General features: G+C 55.7%; 3 protein-coding genes across 3 annotated transcripts in view; 1 reads left to right on the forward strand and 2 right to left on the reverse strand.

Moving 5' to 3' along the window:
- The first annotated feature begins 559 nt into the window (after window positions 1–559).
- On the forward strand, window positions 560–1,270 carry LOC125914470 (protein FAM246B-like). The gene has a single exon (XM_049619754.1). The coding sequence runs from the start codon at window positions 560–562 to the stop codon at window positions 1,268–1,270; it is 711 nt and encodes a 236-aa protein (XP_049475711.1).
- Window positions 1,271–2,387: 1,117 nt separating this feature from the next.
- LOC125914473 (carbonic anhydrase 15-like) lies at window positions 2,388–6,198 on the reverse strand. Its single transcript, XM_049619757.1, has 8 exons — window positions 5,605–6,198; window positions 5,329–5,382; window positions 4,512–4,682; window positions 3,821–3,981; window positions 3,646–3,738; window positions 3,203–3,281; window positions 2,929–3,095; window positions 2,388–2,837 (listed from the first exon to the last, which is right to left on the reverse strand). Exons 1-8 carry the CDS (start codon window positions 5,669–5,671, stop codon window positions 2,589–2,591), a joined length of 1,041 nt encoding a protein of 346 aa, XP_049475714.1. The 5' UTR covers window positions 5,672–6,198; the 3' UTR covers window positions 2,388–2,588.
- Window positions 6,199–7,025: 827 nt separating this feature from the next.
- The window catches only part of DGCR2 (DiGeorge syndrome critical region gene 2), a 99,667-nt gene continuing 88,067 nt past the window's right edge, over window positions 7,026–18,625 (reverse strand). Inside the window, exons 8-10 of the mRNA XM_049619740.1 lie at window positions 12,755–12,907; window positions 11,568–11,804; window positions 7,026–10,004 (exon numbers count right to left, since the gene is read on the reverse strand). Of these exons, the coding sequence (XP_049475697.1) occupies window positions 9,748–10,004; window positions 11,568–11,804; window positions 12,755–12,907 (647 nt within the window). The 3' untranslated portion in view covers window positions 7,026–9,747. The remainder of the gene's footprint in view (window positions 10,005–11,567; window positions 11,805–12,754; window positions 12,908–18,625) is intronic.

Raw genomic sequence — 18,625 nt, forward strand, 5'->3', positions numbered from 1 at the left:
CCTGCAGCTGTGGGGGGTGGGGGTGGGGGGTCTGAACTATAGTATGGAGGTGGTGGCCCTAGCCAGAGAGGAGGACTGGGGACAGGTGGGTCCATAACCACACCTGCCTTCCCCTGACTGTGATCAGGACAGTAGTTTGGAGTAAATGGCGTGAGCCTGTTTCCTGACTCTGGTCTGGGCGCCTAGGCTTCTGCAGCCTTCATTCCACGTCCTGTCACCTCCTGCCCAAAAGCCGGTCCAAGCTCCTCGACCCACGCTGGGACCCACCGACAGCACAGTCCCCCTGGGCAGGTCTAGCACACTCAAGCCTGCCTGCATTGCCCACACCCCCGCGTTCCCTGGCGCTCCATCTACCACCCCCTCTCGCCCTGTCGGAGTTCCCCGGGCCCAGGCCAGATTGCCCGCCCCCCACCCCCACCCCCACGAGACCTCAGTCGTTCCCACAGCCGTCCCGGGGGCCCTCTCCACGGAGCGTCGCCGGGGCCCCAGCGGTCGCTAGGCTGCGGGCTGGAGCTCCCGGCCAGGCCCAGCGCCGGTGGCGGTGGCGGCTGCGGCACGGATGGCGGTGGAACCCGGGCGCCCGTGGGCCCAGGCGCGCAGTGTGTACGGCGCGAGCGAGGCGCTGCGACGGGCCGCTGGCCGCCGGCGGGACAACGGGCCGCAGCCCAACGGGCCAGGCCCTGCAGAAGCCCGCGCCCCGGGCCGCCTGGCTCGCCTGCGGGGCCAGATCCGGGCCGAGGCGGCGGCGCGGGCCGACGCACCCCGGCTGCTGCGGCTGGTGGAGCGGGCAGGGGCCGCGGCCGGGGAGGCGCGGGCGCCGGGGGCCGGGGAGCGAGCGGACGCGCGCAGCAGCGGCTCGGTGTGCTCTGTGTGCGGGGAGCCGCGCGGTGGGGCCACCTACCCGGCGGGCGTCCTGGAGGTGAGCGAGCGGCGGCTTCAGGAGGGCCTGGCGGCAGTGCGCGCGGAGCTGGGCGCGGGGCTCGAGGCGCTGCGCGCGGAGCTGCGTGCCGAGCTGGACGCCCTGCGCGCACTGCTGCCGCCCCCGCCGCCATCCGCCCGCCGGGAGCCCCGCGCAGTCCCCCGCGCCGCGCCCCGCGGCCCGACCCTGCTGCGAGCGCTGGGCACCATGAACGCCCTGGCCACGGTCGCGAGGCACGCCGACGACGCACCGGACGGCCCTGCCGACGGCAGCGCGAACCGGGCCCTGGCCCGGAAGAACTTCAAGAAGACACCGCTGACGCCAGGGGCCCCGCAGGGCGGCGGGGATTGAGGGCTGCCCTGCCGAGGGTAGCCGCGACCTGGTGCAGGAAGCGCCCTCCTCCTATCTATTTATATGAACAGATACACCACCCTTGTAGATGGAGAAGGGTCCTCAGAAGCCGCCTGCTAGCGCTCCAGCATTAGGGTGTGGGTGGCGGGACGCGCCAAAGCTGAGGACTGTCCGGGGTCACGTCTGGGGAGTGCGGAGAGCCTCCGCGCAGCCAGTGATCTTCGCTGGAGACTGAGTCGGGGGCTGGAAGAGGGGTGGATACCCTTCTGGCCTTAGAGCTGCAGAAGGGTCTGGGCCAGGGATGTGGCAGCCTCCCAGAGAGCCTCCGGGAGAGCCCAAGGGTCTTTCTCAGGGGAGGGTGTTACAGGTTTTTGTTTGTATTTGTTTTGTATTAAGGGTCTTGGGCTGGAGGCTGGGCCTCCAGGCACTGAGATAGTGTGTGACCCACACACTACTCAATAGATGTTAGGGACATGTGGGCTGCTGGGACATTGTTACCTGGACACAGACTCACCCAGGGCAATGCCGCCTGGATATACAACCGCAGTCCACAGGGCATCAACTGGACCACAGCTAGTCCCTGGCCAGCTTCACTCTGCTGACAGACCCAAACTCTTACTGGACAACATTGTCTGGGCACAGTGGCATCTAGTCAATGTTCTTGGGACTCTTGGCTTCGTTATGGACAGTGACACCAAGGACACTTAACCTTTCACTTAGCCTCACCACAGGCAGACACCTGGACACCACTGTCTCTCCAGAAAGTGTCACCCTACACTCAGGTTCCATAGCCTAACTTCCCAGTGTCACCGGGGAGTGGCTTCACCTTGCACAGAGAGCCCTTCACTAGCTGTCCTTGTCACCAGGACCCACCCCACCTAGCACAGCCTGCAGCAGAGCCTGGAACTGGTAGCTTCTCACCTCCTGGCTTCGGAGACGTCAGTTGAAGTCATCATTTAATAGCGCACAGTGTCCTGGGGTCAGCCAGCTTGTTTTTTTTGTTTTTTTTTGTGTGTGTGTTTTTTTTTAAATAAAGTGTAGTATTAGACTTTAACGGGTGGCGTTTCCAAGACCTGCTAGTTTTTCTCCTTGGAAATGGGGGATCAGAGGGATCTGGGGAGGTGTGTGTGTTCTGGATACAGGTATGGGACTGGCTGTGATGGGGTGGGGGAGGGTCGCTCCGGGGTCCCCTGTTGTATGGCAGGCACACTGAGGTCTCAGTGGAATTCCGGCAGGGATCCTGCCTCCGTGGGAGAGGTAGTGTATTCCCACTCCACCCCCGCAAAATATGTGAGGCCAAGGTCACTCTGTGTATTGTTTATTGAGGGAAGGGGTCGAATCTGGTTCCTAGGGGCTCTGCCAGAGCCACAGGCCCAGCAGAGCCGCGTGCACACGGGCTAGGGTTGGGGCGGGCGCCGAGGCTGCTGCGCAGATGGAGGCACCTGGAGAAGCCGAGACCCTGCGACCCCCGAGAGGCTGCTGCGGGCGGAAGTTCTCGGTGAGCGGTGCAGGGTGAGAGCCGGGGAGCCCGGACTGGAGCATGGTCTGGAACTGGGCCACCTGAGGGCTCGGAGCAGAGACAGGTTAAGACGTGGGCCGGGGCTGCGGGAGGGAGGGAAGAGGGCAGCACTGCCCAGTGGAAAGGGTGGGGGCCCCACCTGTGCACGCCCGATGGGTACCGCATCCTCGAAAACAGTCCAGACAACCGCAGGCTGGCAGCCAGGCGTGGTTAGCGACCCCGAGTAGCGGTAGTAGCGCGAGAGGCCTGAGGTGCCAGGCAGCAGCGAGGCCAGCGGGAAGGTGGAGGCCAGATTCACAGAGACTCCTGGGCCGGGGAGGGGAGGTGGGATTGCGATCGGCCTCCTTGTGCCCAGCCGCCCCCCTGGCCCCCAGCTAACCCCGCGCCCCGGGCGCGACCCCGTGGCTCCTCACCGCGTTCAGACACGTTCTTCAGGCTGGATACGAGGACGGAGAAGTTGGCGTTGTCAGTGTCCTGCTCCTGGGGAGAGGGCTCCAAGTGAGAAGGACTCTGAGTGGGTGGGTCTCCAAAGGGGAAATCTGAGGTGGGGAGAGGTCTAGAGGAGACTGTAAGTGGGATGGGGGTAGGCTCCCAGTGGGGGCAGCTTGGAGATCTGCTGGGGGAAGGGTCACTCCCCCTCCCCACTGACCCTGCAGACCGGGGACCTCTCCTCGGCCCCATCCTCCCACAGAACGCTTTAAATCCTATAAACCGTACAGACTCCCCCAACAGCCCCACCAAAACTCTACAGGCCCACTCTGCTCCCTTTGCAGACCCCCTTTCTGGGAAGCACAAGGAGTCACAGAACTCCTCTGTCCCTCCCTCACTGCCAGGAGTCACACAACCTCTCTCTCACCACTAACAGCACCGCCAGCACAGCCAGCCCATCCGGGTGACCTCGAGCTTCCCCCATGCTCTGGTACCTCGTGTTCATGTGGACCACGTGCATCTGGAGAGGCACAGACCGTGAGACATACCAGCTGCTCCTTCCACAGGGCACACCTACCACCCTACCCCCTACCCAAGCCCACCTCCATGGGGCGGCGCTGCCCATCCAGGCTGTGCTCTGAACCTGCTCGACCAGGGCCCCCCCAGTGGAAGTGCAGCTGCAGTGCGCGGTAGGCAGGCAGTGGCAGCCCGGCGCCCCGAATCTCCAGGTGGCTCTGTGGGCCAGCGTCTATGTGGAGCAGCACTGGGGGTAAAGGAGCACATGACACTCTTTCCCTCCACCCGCTTGCCCTTGTGCTGTTAGGGCACAGAGTGCCAGCACAGGGCCCCTTTGGGCTAGTCTGCTCCCTGGCCAGGCTTCCATGGAATAGGTCCTCTGGTGGTCAGCAGATGGCAGTGGAAAAAACCTACCCTGCAATGAGGGGGAGAAGAGGGTGGCCCTCCTGTGGTGGGAGTTTTGACCCACCACAGCTGTGTGTGATACTGGGGGGGGGGGCTGTGATGACTTCCGAGGTGCTGTGAGGGGCTCTGACTTCTGGGAATGTCCCGACTTCTGGTCCTTGGGGGCAATGGCTGATTGCTATTGTTAGGGGGATCCTGACACCTGTATGTGGGGGTTCATGACCACTGTTGGGGGTGTCTACCAGCGAGTATGGATGTTCCTGTGCTCTTTGTGGAGATTTTGATCCTTGTGGGTGTGTTGGGGGGGGTAGTTCTCACTCCAAGGTGGGTTTCAGCTTGTGTCTGTGGGGACCCTGGCCGTAGGGTACTGACCTGTATGGCCATCATTCTCCAGGGTCCACGGGCCTGGAGGTGCTGCGTTGTAGCCTTGTAAGATGAAGGGTCCCAGGGTGGGGTCCCGCTGAACCAAGTGAAGGTCGATGTTGATGGGGGACTGGGCTGGGCCCCCACAGGCAGGGGCCATCTCCTTCCAGTGGGTGGGGCCTGAGGGAACAAGGTCAGGGATATGTGGGGGGGGGGCTCAGGGGACAACTTGGGGATACACAGAGGAAGGCAGTGCCTCCCTCCCTCCCTCCTGCACATACCTAGAGAATCGCCCAGCCTCAGGAAGCTCCTTCCTGCTCACCCACACACCTGGACAGGTCACAACTGCCACACGTACCCCGACCTAGCCTGGCCACAATGTTTGTAACACTCTCACGTAGGTAGGCACCACCTGGTCTGGGCCATACTCTGACACACAGTCACCTGCAGCTAGAGTGCCCCACAGGGAATGGGGGTGGAAGGGTCTCCTGGCATGACAGTCACACACCCACACTGGGGACATGTATCACTTGCTCACACATGGGCTGACCATGCTGACAGCCTTACAGTCCCCACTTATATGAACAGCTTGGCACACATGCCAGGACTGGAGATCACACCAGCAACAAACACAGACACACAGGCATGGGGGGGGGGGTGGGCATCACACGCATGCTGCTGGTGCCCAGACAGCCACTGTGGCCCAGGACTCCAGACACAAACCTGCAGAGACCAGAGAAGCTTGGCATGCACACTGCTTTTGGTTCATGCTAGCATCAGACTGTCTAGTGGCCACAGGACAAAGACTGATCCCATATAGCCTCACATGACACTCTGTCCTCACCACACTTTGGGTCCTGGGAGTCGTAGCACCAGGTGCCTGCGGACAGTGGACAGGGAACTGAGATGAGGGACAGCAATCTGGGCTCTCTCTGAGCTCCATGCAACAATGGGGCTCCTCCTCTCCTGTCTAAGACCCCAACATCTCCCTCCCCCAAAGAAACCCCCCAGTGGCAGAGCTTTACAGGGAGAAGGGGGAGCTGCAAGGGAGGGTAGATTCAAGAAGGGTAGAATTCGAGATGGGCAGGGTCCAGGTGCTCACCCTCTGAGTCCCCGAGCACCACCAGTGGCATGGTGAGGAAGGCGAGTGCAAAGCCTGGAGACCGCATGGTGCAGCAGCCACTGTGACTCCAGAGGACTGGAAAGTGCCAGAGAACTGTGGGGCAGGCGAGGCAGCTGTTTATTAGTGGGGTGGGCTTAGGGGCGTGGCTAAGTCTTGTGGGCTCTCTGGCAGGCCACTGCAGAGAGGGTCAGAGGGGGCGGTGTCCAGGCAGGGCCACCAGCAGAGAAGACAGAGGTCTGAGATCACCAGGCACATGCTCTGATCCCAGGGCCGCGGCTGTGTTCCAGCAACAATCGCTGGCATTTATCGGAGCAAAACACTTTAAACAGACTCCCCCAATTATTTGGGGGGAGGCGCTATTATGCCCACTTAAAGAGGAGGAAACAGAGGCTGGGGGCCAGGAGTGACATGCCAAGGCCACCAAGTAAGGATGGAAATGAAAGGGGAGGGCACTTTGAATCCCAGTGCCCTTGACTTTTGAGGCTGGGGTGGGGAGGGTGTATTTCCCTTTTGTTGTGGGCCTGGGACCCCCCGAAGACCATAGGCTCTCTTGTATAGGTGTCTCCCCCCCCACCCCCCATGCCGTCCCGCACACCTGGGAAAAGGCCCTCCTTTGGGGGATTACTCCACCAACAGGTCTTTGGGAAGCCACAGCTCTCCCACTCTGCCCCGCACCAGCCTGGTGGGGACACTTCAGGCTTCCCCAGCAGCTCCTGAGGCTCTGACTCCAGGCTGTGGCCTGAGCCTCAGCCCCTCAATTCATTGTCCTGGCAAGTGGAGCTGATTTTGCTGCCTCTTGGTGTAGCTGGGAGAGAAAGCAACACTGGAAAGCTCTTTACCCAGCCATGTGTGTGCCTGTGGATGTGAGCATAATTGGGCCAGTGATGTGAAGGGAGGTGGGGTGGGCTGGGGAGGGGGGGTATCTTTCTCCAATCCCCAGAGGGTCAGGCTCTCCCCACTTTGGGGAAGGGGCGCTGTCAGCAGTGCTGACGGCACCCAGGACCCCCACCACCATTCTAGCAGGTATGTTCATAAATGAGGGATGCTGTCCTCGAAGCTCCTATCCACACCAAGGGACTCCCTGTTCCTTTTTTAACCCTGGCCCCTCGCCTGTCGGGCCCCCAGGATCCCCCTGCCCAGGCTGGAGCCGACTGCCAGGACGCTGGGTTAGGAAGGTGAGCACAAGGACCCACCTGAGGTTGAGTCCCCTGGACACCCTTTTGTTCCTCCATCACAGACTGGGAAATTATTGAAAGGACCATGGTCACTGGAGCATCTTGGAGCCCTGCACCCCAGCCTGGCTCACTTGGATGCCCCAACTCCTCCATCCACCCATCTCAGCCACCCTGGCTGGAGTCTCCCATCGCAACTTAGGTCACACCAAGGACTGACCACGCCTCTTCCAGAACACAAATTTATTTGGCATTTGGGTGAAATGGTTCTCACAGCATCTTAAGAAAAGGATTAGTGCCAACCCAACCAAAAATAAACCCAAACTAAAACCCTTAGTGAAAGGAGAACATAAAAAACAGGCATCGAGACAATGTACAGTATCAACTCCTTCCTCCACCAGGTAAGTCGGGTCCTGGAGGAAGAGGCCCCTCCCAAGAGCCTGGCCTGTACCTCTGGGAGCCCGGTCAATCACAGGAGCACAAGAGTCCCAGCTCGGGTTGGCCTTGGGATTCTTCATCAGACCCTGGAGCAGTTAGAACTTAATTAACAAAGGGCGGCAATTGGACAGGAGGCCAAGGGCAGCCAGGCAGACCCCGGCTCTCCCACCTTGTTCCCCTCACAACCGCCCTCCAGCAGAGCTCACTCCTAGGCACCAGCTCCTGCACACACGGCATGCAGGCCTCTGTGCAGCCCAAGGACCCCAGTGGGCTGAGCACCCTGGTGCTGGGACAGAACCCTGGCCAGTCCAGAAGCGGGCCCACCATACTTCAGGCCACCTCCTCAATGCCTCCTGCATGCCTGATTGGCCCCAGCAGTCCTTCGGTCCCCAAAGGGAGCTCCCCAGTCCCAGACATCTTGTGCCAACTGCCCTGTCCTCAACACATGGTTCTGAGGCCTGGGCTAGAGATAGGGGAGCTGTGAAGGACTCTCGGCTGTTGAAGTCAGGCCCCTATGTGCTCCACTGGGATAGTCACTCCAAAGCAGACACGCTCAGGACACTCACCTGGCACCAGTAAGACCTGTGGCTGCTGCTCTAGACCTCGGCTCCCCTGAGCCCAGCACGCTGGAAGCACAACACACTTCCTGCTTTGTCTTCAGCAGCCAACGTGGGGCACACGTGCCCAGGGTGTATTCTTGAAGGATCAGCCCTATGGCAAGGGGAGCTCAGGCCTGTTTGGCATGCAGCCCGCCTGAGTCCTGCCTCCAGCACTCTGGATCCTGCGAGCCTAGACAGGCAGTTCAAAATTCACACCTCTGGCCGGCTTAAGGGATGACAGTTCTGTGGGGCAACTCAAAAATCTCATTCCATACTGGAAGAACACAATGGGTTTCCAATGGGAGAGTGTGAGAACATGCCTAGGACTGGACTGTGCCACCGAGGTCTGTCACCACAAAGCACCACAGAAACACCCACTTCTAGTCAACCCTCCTGTCACTGCATGCTGGTCTGGAAGAGCTACAAGGGGGACCAGGAGCAGGGCTCCATGCTCTCAGCCAAGGGGCAGAGGTGCAGACCTGGCCACACCTCAGTGCCACCAAAGATGCCATGGCTGGCCTGGGAAACTGGGGATCCAAGGCCGAATTCTGGCATACCGCCACCACCTGCAAAACTTGGACACAGATGTACACACACACACAGACACACGCGTACACACAGAAAGAAAAGATCCAGACATTCAACGTAGAAAAGATATGGATGTGCTAAAAATCGCACAGAACCCGCTTAATCTCCAAACCTCAGAAATGCTAAAAGCCCCGTGTCAGGAGACAAGACCACTGCCCAGGAGCAGGCAACAGGGTCCCTTGGTCAAAAGGCCCCTGGGCAGGGAACCCAGCACCCCGAGCTGCTGAGGATGGGAAGGTGGCATGCGGCCACTGGGCACTCGGCTCAGTGGTGGTGGTGTGCAAGTGGACTTTCAGGAGATGGACACAGCCCAGGGCATTAATTTCAGCCACCCCTCCCCCCAAAGAAACAACCCTTTATGGCACAAACAAGATAGGGTGGGGGGGGGGGGCAGACCAGACCCACGAGCAAATTCAATAGGAGTGGGGGGCTCCAGAGGGTAGCGGACTGGCTGGCTTAGCCCCCAACCCCCAGAGGAGGACCCAGGGCCAGGACGCTCATGCGTGGCTAGGGGCCTTGGCCCAGCTCCAGGGTTGCCTCTTGAGGGAGCCATGCACAGCAATGCTGGGGAGAAAAATGGCAGGGTAGGGCCAGGGCCCCCTGGCACAGAACTGGGCTTCACAGAGACCCAGCTTGAAAGACAGAGTGGAGCGTTCAACTTCCTTCCAAGACCCCCTCTGAGGGTCTTGGGCACCAGAGGCCCAGGCCAGCCCCCAACCCAGGGTAGGGTCACCCTTGATGTTCATGGCTGGGCCGGGGGGTATTCTCAGAGCGGCCACTATAGTAACCTCCAAGGGCATCTACCCTGAGGCAGACCAACCACCCAGACAATACTGACAGTCCACAAACACAGTGGTGCCTGGAAGTGCCCCTCCTGAACAGTGGCTAGCGAGGTACACATGGCAGCCCCAGGGCTCAGTGGCTGGTTGGCAGGCTCCTCTGGATGGCATGCTGCAGCGAGCAGGCCCACCAAAGCCAGGTGTGGTCTGACTCCCACCCGTGCCCACAGTGCCTTCTTTGTTCCCTACTTCTGAAACGTGTGGTCTGAACAAACTTCGTCATTCTTCTGCCGTTTGGAAAGAAAAAGACAGGGACCCAAAGCTAAGCATGTTTTTGGAGCTCTCAAGGAGACTCGGTGCAGGTGTTTGCTCCCTCGGGAGGTCGGTGTGGTCTCTACTCGCACATGCACGCCGTCAGCAGGTGTGCGGCAGTGCAGCTGGGTCCAGACTCACTTGGGGGCCCCTCACATCTCCCACAGGGATCAGTGTTTTCTTGTCAGCAAAAAGGTGCTCTCTGCCCACTGGGGCCGTGGGCTGGGCCATCCTCTACACCACGGTATTGAGGGAACTGCGGCTGTGGCGGCCGCCCCCTGGCAGCGCCTCTGTCGCTGGGGTGCTCCCACTCTGGGTAGGGTCAGGGGGCACAAGCAGGGCACTGCTGCTGTCGGCTGAGTCTTCCAGGTCTGCCAGAGAGGCCCCTGTGGCAGGCACAGGGTGCTCCAGGCGCCGGGGTGATGCACCTTCACCGCCACCATCTCCTGGGGTTGGCGGCCTGGCCTCTGCTGGCTCAAAGGCATCGTCGTCTGCAGGGAGACAAAAGGGAGTCAGCAGGATGGCAGCCCTGGCAAGGGGGAAGATGGTGGGCTGCACAGAACCAGGGGCTACTTCTCCTGCCTGAATGCTCCCGCGGTGGTGGGAGGAGGGGGAAGCTGTGCTCACCCCACTTTTGCCACCTGGCCCGGTGCAAGGCGCAGGGGTACAGTCGTGAGCAAGCCATGGCAATGTGATATGGAGGGACAGGCTTTGACAGAGTCCACGGAACAAAGTTGGGGGAGAGGGAAAGTCCTCTCAGACTTGTTGGAGGTCGAAGCAGGGCTCATGTGACACAAGGGAGTTACTGGGCTGGATGTGGGCAGGCGGAACGGGACACAGCCCCCAGAAAAGGTGCTGTGGCTGGAATATGGGGATGAGAATGTAGAAGACAGGACCAGAGCAGACAGCTCCACAAACCTTACCGGGGTCTGTAGAAATCTCTGGTTTGAGGGAGGCTCTGTGGCAGCCCATTCCTTTCAGTGTGCCTGCTCCTTATTATTCCGGCTTTCTCCAAAAGCTCAAGGCATGGGGGCCCCTGTTTCCTGGCTGGCTCCGCCCCAGCCTCAGTAGTCCTGTTACCTGCCCCAGGGAGCAACTGCTCCCTCACAGCCTGCTCCATGCAGCCATCTGGGACCCGCTACCCCCCAGCAGCATCCCTGGCAGGAGCCTGTTCTACCCCGACTCCCTGGACGGCAGACTGAGACAAACTGTGTGTGCAGGGGTCAAATCCAGGTCTTGCCTGCACACCACAGAGAAGCAGTACTAGCAAACAGGCCCAACAACACAGCGGCGCTGGCCCCACAACACACATTCTGCTGTGCTGTGTGGGTGTGCAAGGAGCCAGGCAAGGAGTGCAAGGAGTGGGGCACTGCCTGCTGTCGTACCGCAGGGGGTTGTGTGCGTGTTAGAGGGTGTTAACATGTAGGCAAACGGGATGGGACACCTGAGCTGCACATCAGGGACAGGAACAAGCTGGGCAATGGGTGAGGAACCTGGCATTCCCTCTGTGCTACACAGACCTGTGAGGAATGATCTTCCACAGGAGCAGATGGGCAAAAGACTTAAGCAGTAAGGCCAACATCACAGAACCAGTGCTTTCTTCCCATTTCACAGACAGGAAGGAATGTCACAAAGGCATCTCTAACAATTACCACATATGCACATGTGTCTTTGTGACCCAGCAGTTGGCTCTGGGCAGGCACCTGGAAGACCTGGGCCAGTCCTATCCCCACAACCGCCAACACCCGGCTCCCCATCTCTCCATACTGCCCAGCTGAGTGTGCCCCAAGGGCTGCTTGCTAACAGGTGTTCGTGGGAGGAAGGCAAAGGGCAGCATGGCCACTGCCCATGGTCATCTGCATGTACTACCCTGGGAAGAGCCTGCCCACCAACAGGTGGTTCCACCTTAAATGGAAAGTCAAAAAGAAGCAGAAGGCCAAGGAAGAAGTGGAGGTTCAGGGTCCTGTGTACTGGGGAGGAGGACCAGTGAGCCTCTGGCTGCAAACAGAGGATGGCCAGTGATGTGCTGCTCCCTGTCCCTGGGAGGGAAGCACCTGCAGGGTCGTAGAACACGCTGTCGGGGTTAATGGACGCCTCATAGGGCGGCGGTGGATCATCAGGCTGGTCGATGTCTGGGTACTTGTATGCGGTGTAGGGAGGAGGAGGGTCGTGGAAGTGGAACGTGCCGCCTTCTCCATCGTCAGAAAGGTGTAGGGGCGTGAGGCCGGTGCCGAACCCGTCTGGGCCATAATCAAAGCCGGGGATCCTCCGTCCGAGGTTGAAGTGGTGCACTGAGCAACAGCAGGGAGAGACGAGCAACAGCTGAGTCACCCAGAGGCCCACGGCATCTGACATCCCGACTGTCACACTTGTGTGCCCAGCTGCCCACATGAGAGCCCTGAAGCTCTGATGCGGACCCCCCTCCTTCAGAAAGTCCCTGCCCCTCACCCATGTGCAACCCATCATGACATCCTGCCACTTGCACCGCCCAGTCCTCACCACACCTCTCCAGCTCGAGTGTCTTTGTAGATGACTAGGTGAAAACTGAGGGTCTGTGGAAGGGCTGTGCTCTGAGGCCCCCAACTGCAGCTGGCACAGTCCCTTTGTATTCCTACCACCTTGATTCGGGGCCCTCCCCGGAGGGTCTGTACCCATCCCACTGCTCCCCACACAGACTGGGGACTGGGCGCTAGGGAGCACGGCTTGCTCACTGACACAAGGTGATTCCAGAAGCTCTACGGAGGGCACAGGCCACAGCAGAGAACTCTCTTGCTGCAGTGAACTTGGGCTGAGGAGGGCCAAGTCACACTCTAAGCTGCCTGACAGTCACGGGCGTCTGCTGCTCTGCCCTCTCTGCCCACGGCAGGTGGCCCCACTCATGGTCCAGGCCGTCAGAAAAGGTAACATCAACTATCTAAACATACAGCGGCAGCTGCCTGTCCTGTTTCAAGGTCTGGAGGGCCGGGGAGCCTGGGGGCAGCTGGCACTGAGGGCACACCCCTCCCTCCACACATCCACGGCCTGATTTTGGGTCCCAAGGACAGCTCCTCTAGTTTCCCAGGTGTGCACTCAGCCCAGGAGCAGGTGAGTGGGTGGGACAGGGACACCCCACCAGGGCTACACCCTCTTGCCTGTTCCCTTGCCCCCCTTCCTACTTCCAGTACCCTCTCACCCTAAAGAGGACACAGCCCAGAGCAGGGCCCCTGCTGTGGCTATTATAGGTAGGGCCAAGCACACTCACAGTTTGCTCCAATCAGGGACTCAATGCGCTCCCGGCGCCTCTGGCGAAGCCGGTGGACCATGAAAAGCAGAAGCGACAGGATGAGGAAGGAGGAGATGCAGCTAACGATCAGACGCATCCCACTGGCCATGGAGTCAAACAGGCTGTTGCCATCTGTTACAAGGAGAGGAAAGAAATCGGCTGTTCTCAGAAAAGGAGAGCCTGATCCCCAGTGCTTAGTGCTACGGGAAGGCCACAGCCCTCCACCACCAGGCATCTATGTGGAAAAGGCAACTTGCTTCCTGATTCCCTGCACTTGACGTCTTAGGAGAGATGGGAAAAATGAAAACAGCTGAAAGTCAAGAATACTGTGGTTACATCAAAGGAGAGAAGCAAATCATGGGCCAGGAAAGATGTTTTACCTTCCAGTCTAGCACTCCTAAGTGCCAGGCAATGCGCCCCTTCTGCCTAAAAGCTGGCAGGTGCTGTGTTATGGGCCCCTGTGTCCCCAACCATATAGTACAAAATCGGGCAGATATGACCGAGCCACTGGACTCTAGACCAGGGATGCTCACCTGGGCGACTCTGCAACTTCCAGGGAACATTTGGCAATGCCTGGAGACTCTTTTTCATCAACCACTTGAGGGGTGGAGGCACTACTGGCATCTAGTGGGTAGAGGCCAGGGATGCTGCTCAACATCCTGCTATGCACAAGAAAGCCCCACATCACAGCACTCGGCCCCAAATGTTGACAATTCCACCCTGCCTTACCCTGGCGCACACCGGTGCTGGTTAGGTGCTTGCTATGGAGCTGCTGTGGGTAGGGCAGAGATGATGATCATGGGATGAGGGGTGAGGGAAGAGAACTTGCACTGGCTGAGTGCCTACCGTGTGACGGACACCTCCAGGGGCTCCTACCTAGACGAGATGAGCCACTCACACCAAGTCACAGAAGAGCAGAACCAGGAAGTGGTCCCAGGAACACCTGCCTCCACAAACCCAGAGGGAAGGCCAGGGAGGCTTCAGTGCAGGGAGGGGGGCAGGCACAGCGAGGAAGTGACCTATAGCCACTGGAAGCAGGACTCTGTGTGGGTGTAAGGGCCAACGACTATTGTATCAATCCATACCAATGCAGATGGTCAGAGCTCACACTTGCCCTCCTCCCATGGGAGCCAGAAAGCTTCCCTCAAAGCTGCATTTATTGCTGACAACACTTGGGAAGTAAATATGTGGAAATGATACATTCTCTCACCAATTAGCTGCTTTTTTTGGTGCCTCTGATCCTCTTCCAGACTCAAGGGAACATTTTGTCTCTGTCTGTGGGAGGAAGTCTGTCAGCCCAGGGGGCTACTAACATGTCTATTAATTGGTGGTCAGCTCAGAGATCCCAAGGGAGCACCTAAAGGAGCAGCCCCTTTTCAATGACTCTTAATCACTTCTAAAATAAACCCAAGGACACAGTCAAGGTCCCTGACCATTCCTCCATGATGATTACCAGGAAGGAGGAAGCATCTCCTAGAAGAAAGTCACCTGCAGTCAGACACAAAGATGACAGCACTGTTCTAGGGTCAGAAGCCAGAGATCCCTGGGGACTCGCCACAACTGGTCCCTCCATGGGGCTCTGGACAGTACCAGACGGGGCTGTGTTCTGTCTTCCAGGCTACTGGTCCTTAGTTAACCCTTGGGCCCCAGAGGACATGTCTTGCTGGGGAAGATGCTGTTGCAACTGAAGGTGCCCTGAAGTTCACCTGGCCTGGCCCTTTGTCTGATGCTTGAGTCATCCCAGGTCCTTTTCACGCAGCTGCCCAGTCTGTGCATGAAGAACTTCAGTGATCAGGAACTTAACCATTTCACTGAGCTTGGTTACATGGTTAATGGTTTCAAATCTCCGTCAGAGATGGCAGGTGAAACAGAAGCTCAGCAGGAATCAGAGGCCAATGCCCTGGATTCTAACGTGGGCTCTGCTCCTGGCAGCTGTTCTGCTGGGCACCTCGTCTCACCTCTTGGGAGCCTTGTGACCCCAGGCTTCCCCAGGGCACCAGTGCAGGACGGGAATGGAGAGCACCAGTTGCTCTGTGCCTCAGCCACCCACAGAGCTGGCAATTCTGTTATTTTCATCTTCCATTAGATGTGGTGGCCCAAGTGCATTCAATTTGTTTCCCTAGTGACCAGTTGAACACCTTTTCAGCTGTTTGGCTGCCATCATGTGTCTTCTTTGGTGAAGTGTCATATTAAATCTTTTCCCCACTTTTTTTAAAAAAAAGTTTATTTATTTATTTTGAGAAAGAGAGAGAGCATGTCTAGGTGCAAGAGGGGGTGGGGCAGAGAGAAAGGCAGAGACAGAATCCCAAGCAGGCTCCGCACTGTCAGTGCAGAGCCCAATGTGGGGCTTGAACCCACAAACTGTGAGAGAGACCATGAACTGAGCTGAAATCAAGAGTCGGATGCTCAACTGAGCCACCCAGGCACCCCTCCCCACTTCTTAATAGGGTGGTTTGTTTTCTTATTATTGGGGTTTGTAGAGTCTTTATATACTCTGAATACAAGACTCTGTCTGACTTGTGTTTTGCAAATATTTTTTCTCTGCTGGTGGCTCATCTTTTCATTTCCTTAAGCAACTTTTTTTTTTTTAATATATGAAATTTATTGTCAAATTGGTTTCCATACAACACCCAGTGCTCATCCCAAAAGGTGCCCTCCTCAATACCCATCACCCACCCTCCCCTCCCTCCCACCCCCCATCAACCCTCAGTTTGTTCTCAGTTTTTAACAGTTTCTTATGCTTTGGCTCTCTCCCACTCTAACCTTTTTTTTTTTTTCCTTCCCCTCCCCCATGGGTTTCTGTTAAGTTTCTCAGGATCCACATAAGAGTGAAACCATATGGTATCTGTCTTTCTCTGTATGGCTTATTTCACTTAGCATCACACTCTCCAGTTCCATCCACACCTTAAGCAACTTTCAAAAGCAGAAGTTTTCAATTTTGATGAAGTCCAATTTATCAATTTTTCTTTTTTGGATCATGCTTTTGATGTCAGCTATAAATGTTGCCTATCCCAAGGTCACAAAGATTTTTGTTTTCTTTTAACAGACTTTATTTTTTTAGAGCCTATATTTTCTTCTAGAAGTTTCTGAATTTTGAGTCAATTAAAAAATTTTTTTTAATTTAAGTTTATTTATTTATTTATTTAGAAAGAGAGAGAGAGAGAGAGAGAGAGAGAGAGAATGGGAGAGCAGGGGAGGGGCAGAGAGAGAAGGAGAGACAGAATCCCAAGCAGGCTCTGTACTGTCAGCACAGAGCCCGATGTGGGGCTTGATCCCATGAACCACGATCATGACCTGAGCCGAAATCAAGAGTCAGATGCTTAACAGACTGAGCCACCCAGGTGCCCCTTAAGTTAATTTTTATACATAGTAGAATGTGTAGTTAAAGGTATGTATGTGTATATATGTGTGTGTATGTTTGCATATGGATGTCAAATTTTCCAGCACCATTTGTTGAAAGATTATCCTTTCTCTATTTAATTGTTTTTGTACCTTTGTCAAATATCAGTTGACCATATAAGTGTGGGACTATTTCTAGACTCTATTCTAGAGTCCACTGATCTATATATCTCTGGATAATACTGTAATGTTTTGTTTACCAGGACTGTACACTAAGTTTTAAATCAGGTACCATGAATCCTCCAACTTATTAAAAACTGTTTTGGTTATTCTAATTCCTCTGCCTTTCTACATAAATTTTAGAATCAGTCTGTCAATGTCTGCCAAAAGTCTGCTGAAATTTTGGTTGGAACTGCACTGTATCCATAGATAATTTGGGGGAATTAACTGTATAATGATACTGAGTCTTATGATCCATGAACATGGTACACCTCTCCTTTTATTTACACCTTTGATTTCTTTCATCAGTATTTTATGATTTGTAGCATACAGACTGCACATATTGGTAGGGTTTATACCAAGGATTTCATGGTTTTGGTACTACTGTAAATGGTACTTTTCTTAGAAATTTCAATTTCCAACTGTTCATAGGCAGTATATATAAAAACAATGTAGTTTTATATATTGACCTTGTATCTGGAGACCCTGCTAAAGACACTTATTAGTTTTGGTATCTTTCCTGTAGATCCTCTGGGATTTCCTATGCAGACAATCATGTCATCTACTAAAAAAGATTATTTCACTTTTCTCTTCTGGTCTGGATACCATTTCATTTTTGGCATTGCCCTTAACCTCTTGAACAACCCTAAACAGAATAAGAGCAGATATCCTTACCTTATTGAAGGGGATACTTTCCCAAAGTCCCCAGTTTGGGTGGCAGTGTCTCTGTCCTTTTTGGAATACAGGCATTACCCAGGAGAAAATGCTCCAACCTGGGAAGCAGTCAGGAGCCTGCAAAAGTAAGGCTGAAGCAAGAGGCAAGGAGAGGCCCTGGATAAGCTGCTCTGGCAGCACAGGAGAATGGCCTACAGCAGCTATGGTCTCATCCAGAGGCCCTGAAAGCCCTGCTCTGCTGAGAAGTCCTCAGGGTTGGTTAGGCTCTACAGGCCTTATATATGTCTAATCATTCTTACAAAGCTTGGATGGAGAGGTAAGGCAACACTGGTAGACTCCTAAGAAATGGAATGAGAAGTCCAGATGATGTGACTTGTGAAAACCAGAGTTTGACCCATGTGGAAAATAAGTGAGTTGGAGGCTCAGAGTGATGTGGCCAGGACACAGACCTGGTAAACAATGAATAGGTGCTTGTCAGAATCCCATAGGAATTCATCCTACACAAGAGGTAGCATCTACCATGTGGGATAGGGAGGCCCAAGTATACTTTCACTGAACTCCATGTTCCCTGATGGCTCCATATCTGATTGCACGTTTGGGACGTGTGCCAGAGTGCCCCATTTGGCTAAATCTCAGATACCGCTGACATTACTTTGCCCTCTCCCCAGAAGCCTTCCTGGCATGCAGAACATTGACAGCTCTCTACTCAAGGAGAGCTTTTGTTGTTGTGGCCCTCAAGGGCTAACTCTAGCTGTTGCACCAGCACTAGGCAAACCAGTATCTCCTTCACAGGGGCCCTGGAGGTTGGAGATGGCCTCCCTGCCCTGCCCAAGCTGTTCATCTACAGGGTCCACAAGCTCAGGAACGGCCACAAGTCCCTGCTCTCTCATATTGCAGCAGCCAAGATAAAAAACAAATTCATGCTTTTGATTTACATTTCTCTTAAGATCATGAATTTACAGAGATGCCAACTGCACTGGTGTGGAGAACAATCCAGCATGCTGTATGGAGTGTGATGCCCACTCATGGTCCTACAGATTACGTTGCTATCTGTTGCTCTTTAGTGTGTGTGTGCGTGGAAAAGGAAGGAAGAGGGTTATCCAGAGACCACATGCCTACATAGTGTCTAACCACAAAGCACCACCTGGTAGAAAGGAGTTTTCTCTTGAAATTGAGATTAATATTTAATCTTTTTCTTGAAGATTTTAACAGTAAAAATCGAGGACTATAAGCAGTAAAAAGTGTCATTATCCTCCAGATCACCATAGCCAAGAAAGAGCTCAAGTAGGGACATAAGTCTTGAGAAAGACAGGCCAGGTCTGAAGCTATCATTTACAACTGATTCATGAACAGACACTCACACTCAAGTTCAAGTTCATTGGTGCACAATACCTATTACCTGAGAGCTGACATGAGCCAACTTGAGAGGGGGCAGTTAGAGGAAGCTGGGTCATAGGACACACACATGCCCACAAGAGTAATTGGCCAGTTCTGTGAACAAATGCTGCCACTGCTGCTATGCCATGTGCCATGAGCTCTCATAAGTCCCCACCACTGAGAAAGCAAAAATACATGTAGGTTCCAGCTTGGAACAGGGAGGCTGACTCATGACCCACC

The sequence above is a fragment of the Panthera uncia genome (genome assembly GCF_023721935.1).
Source record: "Panthera uncia isolate 11264 chromosome D3 unlocalized genomic scaffold, Puncia_PCG_1.0 HiC_scaffold_8, whole genome shotgun sequence".
Lineage (NCBI taxonomy): Eukaryota > Metazoa > Chordata > Mammalia > Carnivora > Felidae > Panthera > Panthera uncia.